Raw genomic sequence first — 20519 nt, 5'->3', positions numbered from 1 at the left:
AATTAAAAGTATATAATTTTTTTTTTTTTTTTTACTCGTCTAAATATAAATGAGGGATGAAATGAAAATTTTTACAAAGACGAGGAGAAATGGCACGAGAATAGTGTTGATAGAGATAGAGAATGGGTTTGTTTACGATATTAATTATATTTGTAAATAATCTTTTTATTTAAGAAAAATCGATATTTATATTTACTAGGTAGGATCTTAATTTTTATTTTATACGTTTATATATTGTATTATATATGGTCTTTCAATTTTCCTAAAATGTAATTTGGAGGCGTTTCCAAATTTAACCTTTGTATGGTGAGAAAATTAGAAAATTAGAAATGAAAATAATCTAATAATATAGAAAATGAATATGTATTTTACTCAGAGTACAACGTGATACTCCTTGATTCTTAGAGTTAACCCGTATGAGTTGCGATCTTTGTTACTTCCGTCTGTGATTTCGTGTCATTTTCAGTAGTTTCTTAGCTTAGTCAAGTAGAGAGGGAGGATTGATAAGTCGTAAGCGAGCATTATATGAATGAATCGGTCAACTTCATAAAAATAATTGAACAATTCTTAAGTTCGATAACCTGTAAGGTTAGAAATTAAAACTTTTAATCTCTTCGTTAATAGTGTATCAGGGTTTTTTTTTTCTCTCGACCCAAGCAAACTTTGAATTTGTGAAGACATTTGGGGAGGAGAACAAACGACTATTTAAAGGGTGTGTGGAAACCTTCCTCTAGCAGACGCATTTTAAAGCCTTGAGGAAAGCTCGAAAAGGAAAGTCCAAATAAGACAATATTTGCTAGCAGTGGATCTAGACCGTTACAGAAATGAAAGACAAAATTGACCCCTAGAAGCCGAGAGACCGAAATAGTGAACACTATAAAACAATTAAGCTGTAAAATATACAATAATTGGGTAGAGATTGACCATTAGGCATGGTACTGCCAATCAAAAAGGGGGGAGAAAGCATTTGTAGAGCAACAAACAAAGAATAAACAAGCATATATTCAAAGTTTTGAAGGCTAACATAGTGAGATGCAAGCAGAGAATGATTGAGGACGAAGTAATATCAACCTTGGCTTCTATTCTCCAAATATTTAGAATCCATGAGGATGGGGTAGAGATCACTGGCACTTGTTGAAGAACCAGTCCATGGTCCATCCATCGTCGAACTTTGCGTCTGGCTCTCGTCTGTCGTTTGCCCTTTCTGGCGATAAATTTGGCTCCACATTGCATTCACATCTTGTTTAGAGACGCTAGGATTTGAAACCAACTCCTTCACGGCAACCTTCCCTTCCAGCATGCTCACCACAGAGGACATGGCAGGTCTGTCACCAGCAATGACGTTTGTGCATTGGAGAGCAATATTGACCATCGCTATTGCCTCTCTCTTGTTGAAATCAGAACCTAACCGTGGATCCACAAGCTCTAATAAACTGTCTTTCTCTTTTAGAGTATTGGCCTGACAATACAGGTTATAATAGTTTCAGTTTGCTAGCACTAATGCTGGGATTCATTTACAAGTATAAGTATAAGAGTCATGTTTGAGAAGATATGAGATTCCACGTCGATTGGAGAGGAGAATGAAGCATTTTTTATAAGCCTGTGGAAACCTCTCCCTAGTAAACGCGTTTTAAAAACCTTGAGAGGAAGCCTGAAAGGAAAAGCCTAAAGAGGACAATATTTGCTAGCGGTGGGCTTGGGCTGTTACAAATGGTGTATCAGAGCCAGACACTAGGTGATGTGCCAGCGAGAAGGCTAAGACCCGAATGGGGTAGACATGAGACGGTGTGCCAGCAAAAACATTGGGCCCCAAAGGAGGTGGATTGGGGGGTCCCACATCGATTGGAGAAGGGAATGAGTGTCAGCGAGGATGCTAGGCCCCGAAGGGGGGTGGATTGTGATATCCCACATTGGTTGGAGAGGAGAACGAAACATTCTTTATAAGGATGTGGAAACCTCTCCCTAGTAGACGCATTTTAAAAACATTGAGGGGAAGCTCGAAAGGGAAAGTCCAAAGAGGACAATATCTACTAGCGGTGGATTTGGGTTGTTACAAAAGCAATCAACCTTCCGGTGTGATAAATACTACAGAACACAATAGATAAGCACGGGGAGTAAAAGATGGAGTTAACTCACATGGTCAAGAAGGTAAAAGCAATCATCCTTGGTTCGGAAACTTGTGTTACTTCGACCACTGACTATCTCCAACGCCACAATGCCAAAGCTGTAAACATCTGCCTTGTCGGTTAAGTAGCCTCGCATGGCGTATTCTGGTGCCATATACCCGCTGCAAAGTAAGTGTGATGGGGTGAATATTTGGATGGTACATTTTTCAAATAAACTAAATTTAAAGAAAACAAACTAACATTCCCCTCACGCAATCATTCAGACAAGAAACCTTTTCCCTTTATCATTTCTCTATATTGTATAAAAGCATGGAAAGAAAATGGAAGAACTTTTCTCCCAAGGTAACTCACAAGGTTCCCGCAACCCGGGTGCTGATGTGTGTATTTTCTTCTTCATCCAGCTTGGCCAAACCGAAGTCGGAAATCTTGGGGTTGAGGTTTTTATCGAGCAGAACGTTGGTAGCTTTGATATCTCGGTGAACAATCTTAAGTCTCGACTCCTCGTGAAGGTATGCTAAACCTCTGGCTATACCAACACAAATCTTCTGCCTAGTTGGCCAATCCAGTTTCAGCTGACATTCTTGGGGTCCTACGAAATACCGAATGTCATGACCGATATACGAAAAAAAAATCTGAAGAATAATAGTCGAAAGTAGTACGGAAATATTTTTACCGAATAAGGCACGAGCAAGGCTATTGTTTTCTAGATACTCATATATAAGCAAAAGTTGATTTCCTTCAATACAACATCCATAAAGCTTCACTAGATGAGGGTGCTGCAATGCAGATATCATCCCTATCTCGTTCACAAATTCACGATTTCCTTGCTTTGATTTTGCAGAGAGTTGCTTCACTGCAATTACGGTGCCATCGGCAAGAACGCCCTGCATTTTCAAGAACAAAACTTCACACCAAAAATATAAAATCCTTGAAAGAAAAGAAGAAATAACGAAATCGACACGCCAATGGGACCTTGTAAACAGGACCAAAACCTCCTTCTCCAATCTTATTGGCAGCATCAAAGTTGTTAGTGGCAGCTCTGATTTGTCTTAATGAAAACGAACCTGTTCCGAGATCTAGACCCTTCAACTCTGCAAAATAAGCACATTTAAATTAGTTCCCCATAATTCCTCGCATTATCTTGTATGCACGGATCTCCAAAAGTTACAGGCTTTTTAATGGTCAACTTTGTACAATTCAACACAAGTTAAACTGATCAATATATGTAATCTCACTAATATCCACGACTTTGCAACTATCGCTAACGTTAGAACTGAAAGACGGGTTGAAAAAGTCGATTAATAACAGTAAGGATCTTATGACACATGCTTTGAAATTACCTTGTTCAAGTGTGCCCGTCTTTCTTTGACATCCTATCCACCACAACACTCCAAGAACCAAGATGATAACAGAGACCACAGCAGCCACAATTCCACCCACTGTACCAGCAGATATGGCATGTCCATCCTCTGATGGTGGATCAAAGTCTGCTTGGTGTAATGAGAAACAATTCCATCAAACCAATGGTTTGATAAGGTAGCAAGATAGATGAAATGGCTCTGATGATCTTGAAGTGAAAAAATGGGTCTACCTACCAGGATCAACAGAAATGGCGGAAATTAAAGGACCGTAAACTCCTCGCACAGGGATAGCATTTGACCCCTTCCCAGCCCAAAATAGGCGGATCTCTACCGTACCATTAGTCACAGAAACTGTGAATTTCTTTACAAAAGGTTTGCCAATACCTCCTGCTGCATCTGCAATATTAAAATCCTTCAACTCCAGTTTTCCCTGCAATATTGGTATAAATCAAGGAATTTCAAGGTAACGAAGTAATCGGTAAGTTTGATACCAGCAGAAACTAACAATATAGAAAAATCTACACAAAGATATCTCGAAGTGGGACAAAGAATAAGATAATTTCTTCATAAGTAGAAGCGCAGTATCTATTACCTGAACGTAGACATCAAATAAGCGTCTGCCAAGGCTTCTGTATGATTTGTCATCAGTAAACATTATCTCAGCAAAATGGAGGCTTACTGTGTAGTTTCCATTACCCATGCAATATGCATAATAAGTAAGAGAGATCGGAGAAATGCGTGCCCTCATGTACAATTCAGGATTTGATATTGAGAGAGCAGATGAGTTTAATGCGATAAAATCGTCTGTTGTGCGATCATCGTCCATAAAATTACCAGTGTTGCTAAATCCCCAATTTTCTCCACCTTGAGAAAACAATGATGACTTTCCAGTGTTTGTGTCCGCATCAAATTGGGGTGTTCCGCTAATTGTTTCTTCCTTCCCACCGCAGTTGATATGGAGAGAGTACGAAGCTGCAAGGAACAACACCATATTGGTTTCAATTGGAAGATAAATCAAATGAACAGAACTGATTAATTTATTCATGCAGAATGTCTATTAAACATATCAATGCCAAATCTAAATAGCAACATCAGATCCTAATAGCTATGAAGTCTTATTAGCCTATTATGATCTAGTTTTATCAATATATGGGAGTTCACTGACAGATGTAGATTGCACTCATTACTCCTTGCATTCACACATTACATATAGAAGAGGAAATCCATCTAATATAATTTCTAGTTTTTACCTTATCCCTCCAACAAAAAATGAGACTACGAAAACAAGATTTCAACTCACTTTTTCCACAAGCGCTCGGTAAACAGGAAACTGCTCCATTCCTAAAACAAGAAGATCAATGGTCATTAGAACATTAGGCAATTCAAACAACAAGCCAACTCAAAGATTAGAGAAAAACTTACAAATTATTGTCCTGTGAAGAACTCGCAAACAGGTTTCTGCACGGGAAAAGAAGAGATTGGATAGGGTTGTTTCATTTGTTATTCAAAAAAGGTCGTATAAGATTAAAAGCATACTTACAAATTTCGTGATTGACAACCAGTGTTCTGATCATTTATCCGAGTAAATTTGTTATAAGAAAGATCGCTGTAAATAAATAAATAAAAATTAAAAAACAAAAAACACCAACAACAATAAGATAGCAAGAGCAAAAACTTTCCCTTCCCCAACATCCCAAGGAAAAATAAAAAACAACCATAGGAATGTTAATCAGAGCCAAAAACTAAATTTAACCTCTTCAACTGTTATCTCTTTTCTCAAGAAAATATTCAGTTATCAATTATTTAAAAAATAAACTAAAAAACACAACAAAAACATAAATTTTCCTTCTTATATCACTGGAAAAGGAAATGGTTGTGTAAAGTAAGGTGCTTTTCCTTTCCAAGGATTGGAGTAATATGATACTATTTGTTCTCTCTCTCTCTCTCTCTAAATATTTTTCCTTTATTTTGAAATCTCAGCTCATCTCTTTTCAATTTTACACCTCAATACCAATTCATGTAATCAGAAAGCAATTCGAAAAGAAATTTACATGCTTTCTCCTTGTTGTAGCATCCAAGAGGGCACTGATCCATTTAGCAAGTTTCCAGATAGATATCTAAACAAGAAAATATCAGATTAGTAGTGCAACTTTTGACAGTAAGGAATAAGGATGTTGTCTTTTTTTAACAAGAAATAAGGCAAGAAGGGTATTATCATGAATATGCTACCTGACGATCCAGGCTATGATCATATTCAAACAATTTACTCAATATCAAAATCTATGAACATATATTGAGATCATAGTAACTGGAAATTAAAGTTTGAATGTGATCATAGCCTGGATTGCCTTTTTTGAACAAGAAACAAGATATTGGTCCAGTAAGCAAGAGAAATTACTCACATGCTATCCACTTTTTTCAACGCTTCAAAGCTGGCAGGTATTGGTCCAGTAATTTTGTTGAAGCTAAAGTCTCTGTAGAAGAAATCAAGCAAAATAATAGCAAACAAGTTTTGTCAAAAAACAGTAAAGAATAACTAAATTAATAATGTTGTAAAGAATCGACATTTCATGAAAAGTCATAGTACAAAAACAGCATGTAATAATTCATTACAAGAAATTAACTATCTTATGAAAATTCATGACGCTGCGATTATCATGATATACATCTAGACAGAGTCGAGAGTAAAATTGTACTGACAGAGTTTTCAATGCTGTAAGTCCACCAAGATTGTCGGGCAGCACCCCAGTTATATTGCAACTCCTCAATATCCTATAGACAACCAAAAACTAAATTAATTTTGGGATTAAGTATACGACGGATGTCTTCAAGTTTTCACAGAGGGATTAACTTACAGGGTTTTCAATTTTGTCAAAGTATCAAGGGGCGGAAAGAGCGATGAACCGCCATTCAAGTCACTGATTCTCCTGCATTTTGCAACTCAAACATGAATTAATAGGAACACACACAGTCCTTTGACTTACAAGACCACAAGGAATGTGAAGCAGACTAACACATCAGTTAAATTTGTCAAAAGTCCAATTTCAGAAGGAATTGGCCCACTCAACCCGCTTGCCTGAATAGCTCTGTCACAATAAAATTAAGAGTTAGCAGACTAGAAACCAAGTAAAATATAGAATAGCAAGATTACAGAAAATTTCTTACACTTTTCCAAGATTCTTCCAATTCTGAATAAACTTAGGAATTGGCCCTGTGAAGTGATTATCACTAATTCGACTGCAGCGTAACAATGAGAAAGTTCATTTCATTGAATCATTTATTTGTTCGTTTGATCAAGATTAAACTAACGAAATGAAGGGTTGAAGAAGAACTCAAAATCTTACAAGTCCGTCAATGTGGTTATCCTTGCCAGGGACGGTGGAAGCTCCCCAGAAAAGTTGTTTGAGGTAAGAAGTCTGGATTACAACAAACAATTGAAGAAAAAGAAAGATCATAAGAAATCTCTCCTGAATGTCAAAATCATTATAACAAAACTCAAACACGAGGGGTCTTACAATCTTGATAAGCTGGTCAAATTCCCAATTTCTGGAGGTATACTTCCAGAGAAATGATTCATTTCCAGAACCCTAAGCGATCAAACCGATAAAATTAATCTTCTACCAACTCATTCAAAACCCAAAACGGGAAACAAACAATTGGGTAACAAGAACTTACAACTCCGCAAGAGTACTGATGTTTCCAATCTCTTTTGGGATAGGACCCGTCAATCGATTTCCAAGAAGGGAACTGCAAAATTACCCATAAACATAAGCTACATGAATCAAATTATAGAAATATAGGGATAGAAAATACATTTTGAGAAGCTTGGATGAACCCCATTCTGGAGGAATTCGGCCGCTGAGATAATTGCGGGTGAGATCGCTGAATCAACAGAGAAGAAACGTTGATAATCAAGCAAACGAAAAACATTTCTGGACGTGAAGTAAATGAACAATACTTACAGTTCCTGCAGGAAAGGCAACCTCACTATTTGCGGCGGCAGAGTACCTGGAAGACTCTGCGCCTTCAGAGCACTGCAATTGCCACGTCATCCCACCATGTCATTAATTCTTGATTAGAAAATATTAATTAAAATTATTTTATTTAAAACTTCATAAAAACAGTAAGCCATCACGTGGATTAGAGTCAGACCAAAGACGGAGCCGCAGCCGATGACCAGGAATCCTACGTGGCATAGTTGACTAGTCAACTATATTTAACTTTTTTTTTAAATATCTATTATTTCGTGGATGGTATTTTATTTGTCCAGTTGACAAGTGGGACCTGGGCGCACATACGCAATTAGTTGGCTAACATACGCAATTAGTTGGCTAACATACGCAATTAGTTGGCTAACATACGCGCCAGCCGTTCTTTTTTTTTTTTTTTTTATTTTTTTATTTTCTGATAAAAATAAATAAAATTATCTTATTCATCCTCATTAATCAATATTATTTTCAAATTTAATAATTCCATTTGGATGTCAGAAATAAAAATAAAAAAATTGACGAAAATGAATGTTGGTCAATTTTTTTAATCATAAATCATTAATTTTTTCTTTTTTTTTTTCTTTTTTAATCTTTTGATTAAATAATAGATATATTTTCAAAAACTGTTTTTTAATTTAAAATTATGTTTTTAATATCTGAATTTTAGAATATATAATTCAAAATTGTGTTTTATTTTTTCAAATTAAAATAATATGATGTTATAAACTAATAATTATATAAAATATATGAGGTTGCTAAATTAATTAACATTAGTTTATATTAAACATAATATTTAATAATAATAAAATATTTAAATTGATTGACCTTATAGCTGCCTTTGGTTGGTGTTGAAAAGTATAAATTATATATATATATATTAAAAGATTTCTTAATTATATTTCAATTTTAAAAATATATGAAATAAATATTTATTGACTATAAAATTAAAGTTAAATTTAATTTCATGCATTTTATAAATCATAGAAAAATCGGGAAAAAAACGATTTAAAAATATCTAAGATTTTATAATCATAATTACATAGAAAAAGCGAAAAAAAAACAAAAAATATATTGTAAAAACAAAGAATTAAAAAAAAAAAAAAGTTAAATTAAAAATGAGGAAGAACTTACATGTTAGTGACGTGACAAACAGTATTATTTTGGAACGAGCAATTGCAGGTAACATTGTTAACAAAACTTGGATCGAACTGCGTCGAATTCGTTATCCAACCGGAGCCGACGCCGCCGCATAGATCGGCGGCGAAATTCCAGTCGGTTTTTCCCAATGTCCTTCCGATCTCCTTCAACGCTTCGACTGAAGAAATCAAACCAAAAATCGGAATCAAAACCGAATCCGATAACATTTGCGGAATCCAGATCTAAGTCGGTAACGGCGTGCGTACCTTCTTCGTCCGGTAGGCGAGCGGCTCCGGCAGTGAGGGTTAGGAAACAGAGGGAGGAGAGAAAAACGACGGCGAGGAATCGAGGCAAGAACATGGCTCGGAGCGGCGGTGGATTTGGATGAGGAAGGCCTGAATGAAATGAAATGAAAATCACCTAATTCATTTACTCATCACTGAATTTCAATTAAATACTAAAGAGAGAGAGTATGAATGATGAACAGAGTCAACCTCTAGTCTTCAATACTCCCTCTTATAGACCTTCACAAGTGATTCTTCAAGAACTTTTTAACCATTTTTACCCTGCAGTAAATATTTTGTGAGAGGGTAAAAAAAAAACTGAGTAAGGAACACCGTCTCTTTTTTAGAAGTTTAAAAGTAAAATTGTTAGAGTTTAGGTTTAAAATGGACAATATCCTACCATTATAAATATATTTGTTTGAGCCTTAAGTCTCGACTGGACTAGCAGTTATGTTGGTATAAGTCTCGGAAGTATGGTTATAGTGAAGAATCTAAGAAGTTATGACCTTAAAGAGGTGTCTTTGTGAGCCGTAATCGCGTGTTGTTGATTTGAATTCCTTTCAGGCTATATATGTACGTGTGTGTATGTATATATATATATACATATATTTAAGAGAACCGTTTGATTTGAATCGGACGATAACCTACATTTAGGTTTGGATCCGTACACTGGCCTATGTTGGATGAAAGTTCCACATCGACTAATTTAAGGAATGATCATGAGTTTATAATAAAAGAATGTTATCTGCATTGGTACGAGACTTTTTGGGAAGCCCAAACAAAACCACGAGAGTTTATGCTCAAAATGGATAATACCATATAGAATTCGATAATAAAAAAGACATTAATAATAATGGATAAGAAGGGTCAAAAGAATGCAAGACACAAAACGACGCGTTTCAATCAAGTTGATGGAAAAATTGAAAATAATTGAACAATTGGGAATGGATTAAAACGTCGTCGTATTGCATGTGTGAATGCAAATTGAAATTTTAAATTGATATAAAATAATTAATATATTCCAAGGCTATTTTTGTCATTTCATTCTTCCAACCCAACTTGCCAATTGATGAGAATTCAGAGACAAGAACCTCGTAAATTTGGAAAACCGTGTTTGGTTCATAGTTTTATTAATTTTCTATTGTAAGAAATATTTTCAAAAATTAGATCAACCACATTCTTGTGTCTCTTCATTTATATTATATCATTAATATTGTCGAGAATTAAAAATAATTGTTCATAAATCCGCTAAAAAAGGTATAATTTTGGATTTGATTAATTAATTATACAATGTGATCTCCATATGAACGTTAGAAGTGTTGTTCATATTTTTTTTTTTTAACGAGTTAGTCTCCTTATTTTGTCTTAGGATTTTTTTTCTTTTTCGGGTCGGATTATTAATATCCAATGAAAATGAAGTTTTTTTTTTTTTTTTTTCACGGAAAGAAAATAGAAGAAGTTCGAGATTCGAGTTAGGAAAATTTTGTTGATATGGAAGTCTCCTTTACTATTCGAGTGACGAATGTGATGGATGATATTTGCAAGACCTAAAAAAAAAACGTTGAATATATCAATAACTTAGATCACCGACTACAAAAGGCTAAAATTGTAAATTCATATATAAATTAATATTTGAATAAGCTCCCTAATTAAATATGGATGAATGAAGAGAAAAGGAAGGGCATTGATTGACAAAACTACTCAAGCTAAAAATAATTATAATAATTATAATAAATAATTCATTTTTTCATTAGAAAAATTGCAATGGGAATTTAATAATTTTATAAAAAAAAGTTTTAATTTTTTTTTCGAACATTGCGCCATTGAATTTTATTAAAATTAACTAATTATTTTTTTTAATCAATTGTAATTTTTGAGAATTAAGGTAAAATATTATTTTGAATTGTAGTATTTTCACATGTTTTGAAATTAATGTTAAACAACAAGTAAATATATTATATTAATCTCCAAAATAATTTTAGTTAAATTAATTTTTAAAATTATAAATTTAATATTTTCGACCTCGCTATTATTCGTACTTACAACACATGTCGGATAGTGATTGGATCATCTTTTCGCAGGTCACGATTGGGAGTCAGCCAAAAAGGACAAAGCTTTTGTTTGGTTGAAAATTGGGAGCCACCTCTACTGTTTCTTGTCCCTAATCAGTAATCAGGTCGAGTTTCGAGTTGACTCAAGGAAACGTCAAGGTTGTTTCTCTTTATGACCCACAGACACGAATTAAGTGGCAACCCAAGGTAGTGACGAACAGCACAGATTGATATCTAATAACATTATACGGGTATATATAGTTCAACGAGCATAAATACATCGGTATCGACCCTGTATATGCTCGACATCTACCAAACTCTCACTTTTTGAACAATTTCCAAAGGAGTTGAAGCAGAAGCTGGTTTAGAAGTAGAGAAGAAACCAGAAAAGGACCTTAATTTACAGACGATGGCCTTAAAGTTGATACATCGGGCAAGTAACTAAGAACAGTTTTGAGACTATATATATATATATATATATATATATAGATATATACACTTACAACTACCAAAAACGCATGTTTTATAAGATCAACACTCGATCCCAGTATTTATCTGAACAGAGAAGGAAGTTCGACGGATATTCGAGAGTGGAGCGTCGACTCTTACGACTATCCCTGAATTCCCAACGTTTCCGTTCCATTTCGACCTGCCGATCTGGATGTCGAGCGGGAAATCAATATAGAAGAAGAAATGATAGGATAACAGTGAAGTATAATAAATCAACATGATGCACAGACACAAGAGGGAATTCAATACTTACAGAAATTGAAGCAAAGGCAGAAGGGTGGGCAATGAAAGAACAGCCGCACATGAGATTGAGAAGTTTCTTCACTGAATGAACAATTTCAGCACGAAACCCAGGATTGCTTCCTCCAAAAGTGCGACTCAAACTGATCATTTTAAAATCAATGTTTAGATACAAAATCACCACCTATCACTTGAGAAGTGGAAAAATGAAAATCAACGCTGCAAGGATATCGAACTGAAAATCGCGATAAACAGAAGAGTGTTGGAGGAGAATTATATTTGCATCTGTACCATTACAGTTGCTCAAGGGATACTTTTGTGCTTCCCCTGAATTACTTTCATGCGGTGGATTGTTGGAAAAGCTAAGATTCATCTGCAGAAACCCAACTAGAGGCCTAGAGCCTTACTGCAGCTTCTTTGGATTGATTTTTTTTTTTTTGATAAATATATTGTGTAACAGCCCAACCCACCGCTAGCAGATATTGACCGCTTCGGCCCGTTACGTATTGTTGTCGGCCTCACGATTTTAAAACGCGAGTGCTAGGGAGAGGTTTACACACCCTTATAAGGAATGCTTCGTTTCCCTCTCCAACCGATGTGGGATCTAACATACTGCCTTTAGTTGGAATTCCCCGCATCTGTTTTTTTTTTTTTTTTTGCAGTTAAGTAACCAACTATCCTCATCCACCCGAAGTGTTGAAAGAACCTCCTAATACAAGAGATTAACCCTCACACATAGAATGACAATCTACTACCAAAATAAACTCAAGCTAAAAATTACTAAGGTATGACAAGTAACTACAACAACATAAATCAGGCTAGGATTGAAGTATTGGGCATGTGAAAGCATTGCCGAGACCGGGTTATGTTCCTTACTCGCAACCAATGCTCATAGATAACATCAAAGTCCAAATCGACATTTATGGTGTAATCAGATCAACATAGGTGACTCAACTTTATTGAATAAGCATGTATACTAACCTGCATTGGATAGTTGGTTTCACCAGAAGACCTGATCTCTTCCAAGCCAATGATTGAGCAAGGTCCAAAGTAAATGATTTGTCAGGCATTTGCACTATTGGTGTTATTCGGGTTCCCCACTTATTCTAAGAAAATCAACCAGTACAAACAAGGGAGGGACATATAAGTTCTTTTGAACATTGAATTTGAAAAGGAGAGAACTTTTTCTTCATTTTTTAAAGGAAGGAAATAAGAACATAACTAACCTTGCAAGAGAAGCTGAATCTCATTTCTCCTGGATATTGACCTTGAGCTTGAAGGAGGCCTCCACAAAAGGGCAAAAATGCAGTTGTAGTTAAACCTTCACCCGACACATAAGTCAACTGCCCGTTGGGGAACTGTAAATCAACAAAGGACTGGGAGGGAGGGAGGGAGGGAGAGGGGAGGGAGGGGGGAGGTATGTTACTCGAGTGATCCAAAGGTTATGATAAACAAGCAACGGTTCTAAGCTTTATGTTCAAACAATTGCCACTAGCCTGACAGAATTTGCTTCCTTCTAAGGATAACACATGAACAAAAATAAGACCAAATACACTTAATGACCCCATGAAAGCTACCACGAGGCCAGTTTCTTGTTGAAAATATGTCTTCAATTTTCTTATATGAAGATTTGAACCTCAGAAGATTTGAATCTCAGAGGCCAATCAAGGGAGGGAGCATATGCCAATTATTGTTGAGCTAACACTATGATATCATCTATGTCAGATTTTAAAAAATTCACAAGTATTCAGCTAATACAATAAGCTCCAGAAAATTAAACAATTTTATCAACTTACACAAGCTGGGGGATTGAGACAAAGCATTGACATAAACAGCCACCTTCTATGCTTTGACCAGACTGCTGGACATAGAGAATGCATTCCATTCTGATGATTCATAGAAATCATAATATTAAAAGACGGAACAAAGTAGGGCTCATACGAAAATGACAGTTTAATATGTGTTAGGTCACTGGCACTTGTAAAAGTAAAAATCATAAGTTCTTCTAAAAGCATAAACAATTGACATTGAATGTGGAAGAAAGGTATACCCATGTCTCGTATCGTATACATCGCATTCAGGGTCCCAATTGTCAAGTTCAAACATATAATACCTTCTAAGGATTGCAAGACTCGGTTAGACTGTAATAAAAGATCTCTACATATAATGCAAGGAGATACTCAAGTTCAAAACTCATATCAGGTAACGTAAAACTGCAAGAATGATTTTAAGACAGGAAAGAGCTATCCCAGATTGTGGACATCCATTTACCTCAAAATGAAGATTAACTGACATGATTTTAGAAAAAAAATTAACAGAAAAAGTCAACGAAACAATGACAATCATATTTTTCTAAAAGAAAAGCGGCTGGTAGCAATGCGGAGAACTCCTTCAAGAGATCTCCGACAAGTAAAGTTGCTCTTCAAGTAAATAGATGCTTCTTGAAAGGTTACTAAAGGCTGCTACCTCCTAGCAGCAACAGCCAAACTCTTCAGAAATAGATCATACTTCAGTACACTAATTTTCACATAACTTCAATATTCAAAGTCCGACACGATATACTTTGACACCACTAGCCAAATGAAGTAGGTATTACCTTCCTATCATAACCGTACCAAAGCAAGTGTTGCTTTGATATATGAACGGGCAAAAGAAGTGTCGAGTCACGAACAAACAGTACTGGCCCAAGCTGCAGCAGAAACAAAGATGACTTATCATTTCCAGCTGCGGTTCTGCCATGTGAAGCCTCTACTCTCCATAAATCTCCTCTAGCAACGATTGAACTTTCCACATCAAGTGATCTACTATCATATGTTGAAGAAATATTGACCGTGCCCTGCACCCAAAGAATAACAAAAATTAAAGACCAAATGGATACTCCAAAATGAAATCCTCAACCCACATGAATATGATTTAGTTAACACCATCAAACTCCCCAATGCCAATAAAAATAAAAACAACGAATGAATGCCATGGAATTGTCGGGTTTGGAAGAGACAGAACATTCAATAATTCTAGAATAGTTAGAACATAAAGACCATGTAACTTCAAAAAAAGCAGGGTTAGAAGTTCCCTAAACTAAAATGAGCAGTCACGAAGATGAACCAAGGATCGAAAAAAATATTACAGATGAACAATGTATAAACTTTTTGTGGTCTTCCAAAAGATTGTTATTCTTAAGTTCTTGGTTTCTTCCCCATAGTAATAATTATTATTTGCCTCTGTATAAGTAGAGTTGTCGAACATGATCATAGATGCACTAAGTTTGTGGCTGAGCAGGCCACTTGAGGGCAGTGTGTTAATAACTAATTAAAGAAGCTATTCAGCAAAGGAACCCCTGATCACTTTATTTGGCAGATCTTTTGTTAGAAGAGATCAGTACGTTAAGTGATAAACCATTTATAAGCTATACATTTAGAACAATATGAGTACATGAAACAGATATTCAGCTGATGAAGAGTAACTCATTTTTTTGCTACTCAAAATAGAACACTGCTATACCTGTGCCCTACCCAGGTGTCCTATAGCCCTCAAATCAAAGCCAGAAACTTCATCATCAACCACCCCATCTGAAACAGCATCCTTGTCAGCCGTCTCCGAATTATGCAAGCAGTCTGTTAATGTTCCGAGCTTCCCTTGAACAGCGACTCCCACATCATCCCTCTGCCAACTCTTATCCAGATCCATCCTAACCGATGCTATCATATTCTCCTCTTGCCCAAATGGCACTGGGAGCTGTCTAAAAAATTGTTGTACCATTCCATTCAAACAAGCGCCAAAATCAGCGCCAGCTTGTCCAATCCTATTGCCAATATCAAAAATCGATGAGACCCCATTAATTCCTGCATTATGGGCAGTCAATCCATAATCCTTGATACCAAAACTTTGCCCTGGAAATTCAAGATCAAAGAGCTTGGACTTGGGGGGATTAGGCCAGGGAAAAGAGGGCGGCGCTATGTGAGAATGAATCAGTCCTGTGAAACCCTGAGCAAGACGGTCCGCCAAATCCTGACCATGCCTTTGGACCTCCTCCCACGCTTCGAAAGATCTTTCTACGGACATTAGTTAAAGAACTAAAATCGACTACCGTTATCTCACACCCCAAACCTCTTCATACGAAAGGAGGAACAAACTTCTCTGAACCTTCGCGATCAATAAAGATCAACAATCTATAAGGGTAAAATGAACTAACCAGCCAATCAAATCAAATAACAACGCAAGAAGCATGCAAGAAGCACTTTACTTAGGGCGGGCTCAAAACTCCAGCTCCGAACTCCAATCAACAAGATTCAAAAGAGCCACAACTGATCCAATTCCACCTCCACCGCAGGAGAACCAGCAGACATGAAGAGGATTTCAATTTTGAGAAAAATCAAGCACCAAAGAAGACGCAAAGGGACTAGTAGAATCGGATTTCAGCTCCAAACATGAAGGGGATAATTCGAACTGAGAAACGGAGAGTTTTTGGATTGGGAATTGAAGGAGATGAACATGAGAAATGAAGAAGACGAGAGGATTTGAGAGGAAAGGGTTAACGCTGTTCCGCGCGGGCGTATTAGTGCGGGTTTGTTTATATATGATAATTCATAGAGCAGCACGTCGGCCATTCAATCTGTGGCTAACTCTGAAGAGTTTCTGGATTTTTTTTTATTGCGAAGTAACGCTAGAATCACATGTCGTGGACGCTAGCTTTGTCACAGCCAATGGTTGTAAGGCGAGAGTGGGCCCATCTTTTTATCTGTTTTGTCTTTTGGGTAAAGACGAGGAAGGGAGGAATTTGGTCCAATCTTCGTGTGTAATCCTTGTATGGGATATCTTTGCTAAGGTCACACGTGCGACAATTAATGTGTGATTAATGGATTTTTTTGGTGTTTTTTTAATGTATAATTTATCTCCCTTTTTCTATTTCAAGTTTGTAATTAAAATATTAGAAATAGTTATTAATTAAGAGAAAACTTGAGAATGGGTTTTAGAAAATTTTATTCTTCTCAAATCTTTAGAGCAAAGCTAATAGATTCAACAAAACTACCCGTTAAAAGATCAACTAGTAGATTCAACAAAACTACTCGTTAAAAGATCTGAAAATGATTCACCAGTAACTGCTGAATGAAGATTTGAAAATCAAAACATTCCTCATAAGGGTTGGAGAGGGAAACGAGGGGCGAAAACATCTCCCTAGTAGACACGTTTTAAAAACTGTAAGGCTGACAACAATACATAACGTATTGCAAGTGGTAGACTTAGAACGTTATAAATGATATCAGAGTTAGACACAGGGCAGTAGGTCAGCTGACCCCCGAGGGAGTAGATCGTGAGATCCCAAATCGACACATTTTTTATAAGGGTGTAGAAACATCTAAACTATGAGACTAATAGCGATACGTAACATGCCAAAACAGACAGTATCGGCTAACAATGGACTTTAACTATTACGAAATACTTTTGTAGTACATTGGTAGCCACACTGTAGCACCTTACCCTACTGAAGGTGATTAGAACCTAACTGTTTAGGTATATAATAATTAGACTGAATTTTCAGGTTCTATATCAATGTGACAAAATGAAGCAAGCAAACGCACTCTAAATCGTGTATGTCCATCAAAGAAACAGAGTATTTACTTTACTGCTCACAAACTCACCATGCCGTATGAACAAGCTGGACGCCTTGAAGGTTCAACACCCACCAGAGAGAAACCCAGATTTTCTAGTATAGGACGGGGTTGATCAACATACGCTGCAGCGCAAACTAGTTCCTCGACACGGTCGGGCTCAGTTTCAATATCTCTTTCAGCAATCGGCTTACAGAAGCCTTAATGTCTTCAGGTACTATAAGTTGTTTTGGTATAGCTTGCAAGTCATATTGAGTAATAACCTGCATAACGACTGCCAAATTTAAATTCTTGGTGCCGCAATTCCAAACACCTTGATTCACATACTTGCATGACTGTCTCAAGGTGCAATTGTGACAAACCTGCGGATAAATTGAAGAGAGAAGAAAACAAAGATTTAAATGGTAATAGAAGAAGGGAAGTAATGATTTCTGAGCTTTTGCTTACTGTGTCTTCTTGGATTCTAAAGAATTTTCGCAGTGTTTTAGCAGCAAAAACATCTCTTCTAGCAGTGGATGGGCATCCAAATAAAGCAACCTTTCTCAAGTCACTGCCAGACAACCATCTGAAAATCCCAAGACTCAGAGTTCAAGACGTGAAACAATAGGGGTATGTCTTCATAATGAAACACAACTGCCAGAACCAGAAAGATGGAATAGAAAACATTATTTCCTTCAAAAGCTTGAAATTATGAGTAGCATAAGGCTTCAAGCAATTATCAAGCAGCAGGTAAACAAAATGACAAGCATAGACATCAGCAGCAGCACAATTTGCACTAGAGGTCGGTTCAGGTCGGTTCAGGTCGGTTATATCTTAGGTGAATAACTTTTTGGTGGAGGATTACTAATGCCAAAACCAATTGAACTATTGTCAGTTTGGTAGATGAACATCAACATTGAACCGACTGGAGAGACATAAGAGTACAATAAATTTTGAAAATTGAACCATTTGAACCAAACAACCTCTATAAACCAACAAACCCAGCAAAAAACAATGGTTGGGAATAGTAATAGCAGCCAATATTATCATATTTGAATAATGAAAACAAAATTTTGATTATCACTATAAGATCCCACGTCAGTTGGGGAGGAGAACGAAATATTCTTTATAAGGGTGTGACAACTTCTCCCTAGCAGACGCGCGTTTATTTGTAAGGGTGTGAAAACCTCTCACCATCGTCCTTATTTTTCATAGCTTTCGTACCCTTAACTATCAACATCTAAGAATTTTGCCCAAAAAAATAATGCATCTGAGAATGATTCATACTAAAGATTTTTACATTTATGATACTAAATATAGTTGGAGTAATCTGACCCCTAACAGAAACTAATAACAGTTTCTTATTTTAAAAACAAACATGAACACAATATCTTCTCAAACCAACCAAATCACCTCGATTTCTTCTTCGTCTTGATTGCCACAAGATGTATAAGAGCATGGTTTGAAAATTTTCAAAACTAGAACTAAGGATAGTTTCCCCAGGTCAATGCACAGGCTAAAAAATACACATGATTCATCGGAATTAGCTTCAGCAGTTTCACATCATCATTTGCTAAATTGACATTAAATGACCTACAAGCATGAATTTCCAAATAATACTAATTTTTTGTCTCCAATTACGTAAGATTTGGTTTATTCTCCCACCTATTTCTGAATTGCTTGGCATTTCATACTTCATAGATGAAATCGTTGGTGGCAAGAGATTAAGAGGTATCCACTACATCAGACACATGATCTACTCACAAAATTCAAACAAAATTGCACAAAAACCGAAACAGAGATATCAATATTACTTCGCATTGACGATGAAAATTCACAAGAGTAACAACATAAACTCTTCTTACTTCGCAATTTCTTGATTGTCTCTGCCAAACCGCTCAGCTGCAGACTTGATAAAATCCCGTCCATGACGACATTCAAAGTAACTGAGAACCAGTTTGTTATCAGGCAAAAAATTCGCATAATTAAAATATCCTTCCCTGTATAAATGTCTCACAAACATCTCCATGTCCGGAGAAAGCTCTTTACGGACCAAAGCGTCCTCCCTTGTCAATTTCTCTCGGCCCTTAGAATCCACTCTCCCTTTCAGCACATTGTCCTCATTTCTACTTCCGCCCGATCTCGCGCCTTGGTTAACCACAGAATCCGAACGTATATTCCTCTTCACATCTACAATTTCTGGTCCGATCCCGCCATCGATTTCCGGCAAGAAAGTTCGAGATCTTCGAGAAGTAGAAGAAAGAGAGTGAAATTGGAGGGAATTTGTAGACTGTGAACTGAAGAAATAGCTTCCAAGTTGGGAATCAATTCGACGGTGAAGAACTCTGAAGCGAGACATAGACAACTAGAACAAAGCTATGAAAGTCAAGGGTTCAGGGTTTTACGCCATTGAAATGAAGCATCGAAGGCGCCCTTTATAGGCCGTAAAAACAAAATAAATAATTCCCTCAAATTTAAATTTAGTATTTAATAAATAACTCACACAGTCAAAAATTTTAAAATTAACTAATCTATTATTAAGATTGATATAATATAATTCTACAAAATTAAAAATGAATGTATATACGGTTGGAGAGGAGACGGAAACATTTATTGTAAAAGTGTGAGACCTCTCATTAGCAAACCTATTTTAAAACCGTGAAGTTGACGTTGATACATAACAAGCCAAAATGAACAATATCTGCTAGTAATGAATTTCAATTGTTACAAATGGTGTCAGAGTTCGACATTGAGCGGCATGTGTGAGAAACACTCTCCCTAATCAACTTCTCTCCACCAATAGTTATATACTGTGAGACGTTGTTGTTACTCTTTTGCTTGCATATATAATACCTCTCTTTCGAAAATCTCTCTCTGCCCTCGTTTTCTAAAACCTTCTTCTTAAACCGAGGTCAGGGGCTCGAGCATACGTCGCTTGGCTGTAGGCAATTGTGATGTCTCACATTGGTTGGGGAGGAGAACAAACCACCATTTATAAGAGTTTGGAAACCTTTCCCTAGTAGACGCGTTTTAAAGCCTTGAGGGGAAGCCCGAAAGGGAAAGTCCAAAGAGGACAATATCTGCTAGCGGTGGATCTGGGTCGTTACAGCAACGTAAGAACGAATTGGCTTAACTCACTTGTTGTTGGGAAGTGAGTGCCGTGGATCTGGGTCGTTACAGCAACGTAAGAACGAATTGACTTAACTCACTTGTTGTTGAGAAGTGAGTGTCGC

General features: G+C 36.4%; 3 protein-coding genes across 4 annotated transcripts; all 3 read right to left on the bottom strand.

The window, feature by feature from the left end:
- Positions 1–855: 855 nt before the first annotated feature.
- LOC111797636 (Leucine-rich repeat transmembrane protein kinase) lies at positions 856–9105 on the bottom strand. Of its 2 annotated transcripts, XM_023680697.2 has the most exons (24): positions 8880–9104; positions 8608–8791; positions 7450–7521; positions 7301–7369; positions 7163–7234; positions 7003–7074; positions 6832–6903; positions 6653–6724; positions 6502–6573; positions 6343–6414; positions 6188–6259; positions 5890–5961; positions 5539–5604; positions 5028–5093; positions 4910–4945; positions 4788–4828; positions 4080–4459; positions 3722–3917; positions 3467–3613; positions 3099–3217; positions 2800–3010; positions 2478–2715; positions 2137–2287; positions 856–1459 (listed from the first exon to the last, which is right to left on the bottom strand). In XM_023680697.2, exons 1-24 carry the CDS (start codon positions 8971–8973, stop codon positions 1067–1069), a joined length of 3039 nt encoding a protein of 1012 aa, XP_023536465.2. In that variant the 5' UTR covers positions 8974–9104; the 3' UTR covers positions 856–1066. The 2 variants fall into 2 exon arrangements, with proteins under 2 accessions (XP_023536465.2, XP_086981073.1); XM_087124947.1 differs by having other exon boundaries at positions 2478–3010; positions 8880–9105.
- Positions 9106–11156: 2051 nt separating this feature from the next.
- LOC111797641 (epstein-barr nuclear antigen) lies at positions 11157–16262 on the bottom strand. The gene is made up of 7 exons (XM_023680708.2): positions 15200–16262; positions 14295–14534; positions 13495–13584; positions 12925–13074; positions 12680–12804; positions 11712–11841; positions 11157–11605 (listed from the first exon to the last, which is right to left on the bottom strand). The coding sequence occupies exons 1-7, from the start codon at positions 15758–15760 to the stop codon at positions 11480–11482; spliced, it is 1422 nt and encodes a 473-aa protein (XP_023536476.2). The 5' UTR covers positions 15761–16262; the 3' UTR covers positions 11157–11479.
- A 928-nt stretch (positions 16263–17190) lies between these two features.
- LOC111797643 (craniofacial development protein) lies at positions 17191–19710 on the bottom strand. Its single transcript, XM_023680710.2, has 3 exons — positions 19152–19710; positions 17755–17872; positions 17191–17669 (listed from the first exon to the last, which is right to left on the bottom strand). The coding sequence occupies exons 1-3, from the start codon at positions 19643–19645 to the stop codon at positions 17445–17447; spliced, it is 837 nt and encodes a 278-aa protein (XP_023536478.2). The 5' UTR covers positions 19646–19710; the 3' UTR covers positions 17191–17444.
- Between the last annotated feature and the right edge of the window lie 809 nt (positions 19711–20519).

Source organism: Cucurbita pepo, chromosome 6 (genome assembly GCF_057944985.1).
Source record: "Cucurbita pepo subsp. pepo isolate OVF chromosome 6, ASM5794498v1, whole genome shotgun sequence".
In the NCBI taxonomy this organism is placed as follows: domain Eukaryota; kingdom Viridiplantae; phylum Streptophyta; class Magnoliopsida; order Cucurbitales; family Cucurbitaceae; genus Cucurbita; species Cucurbita pepo.
This window is presented reverse-complemented; position numbering and strand designations above follow the sequence as displayed.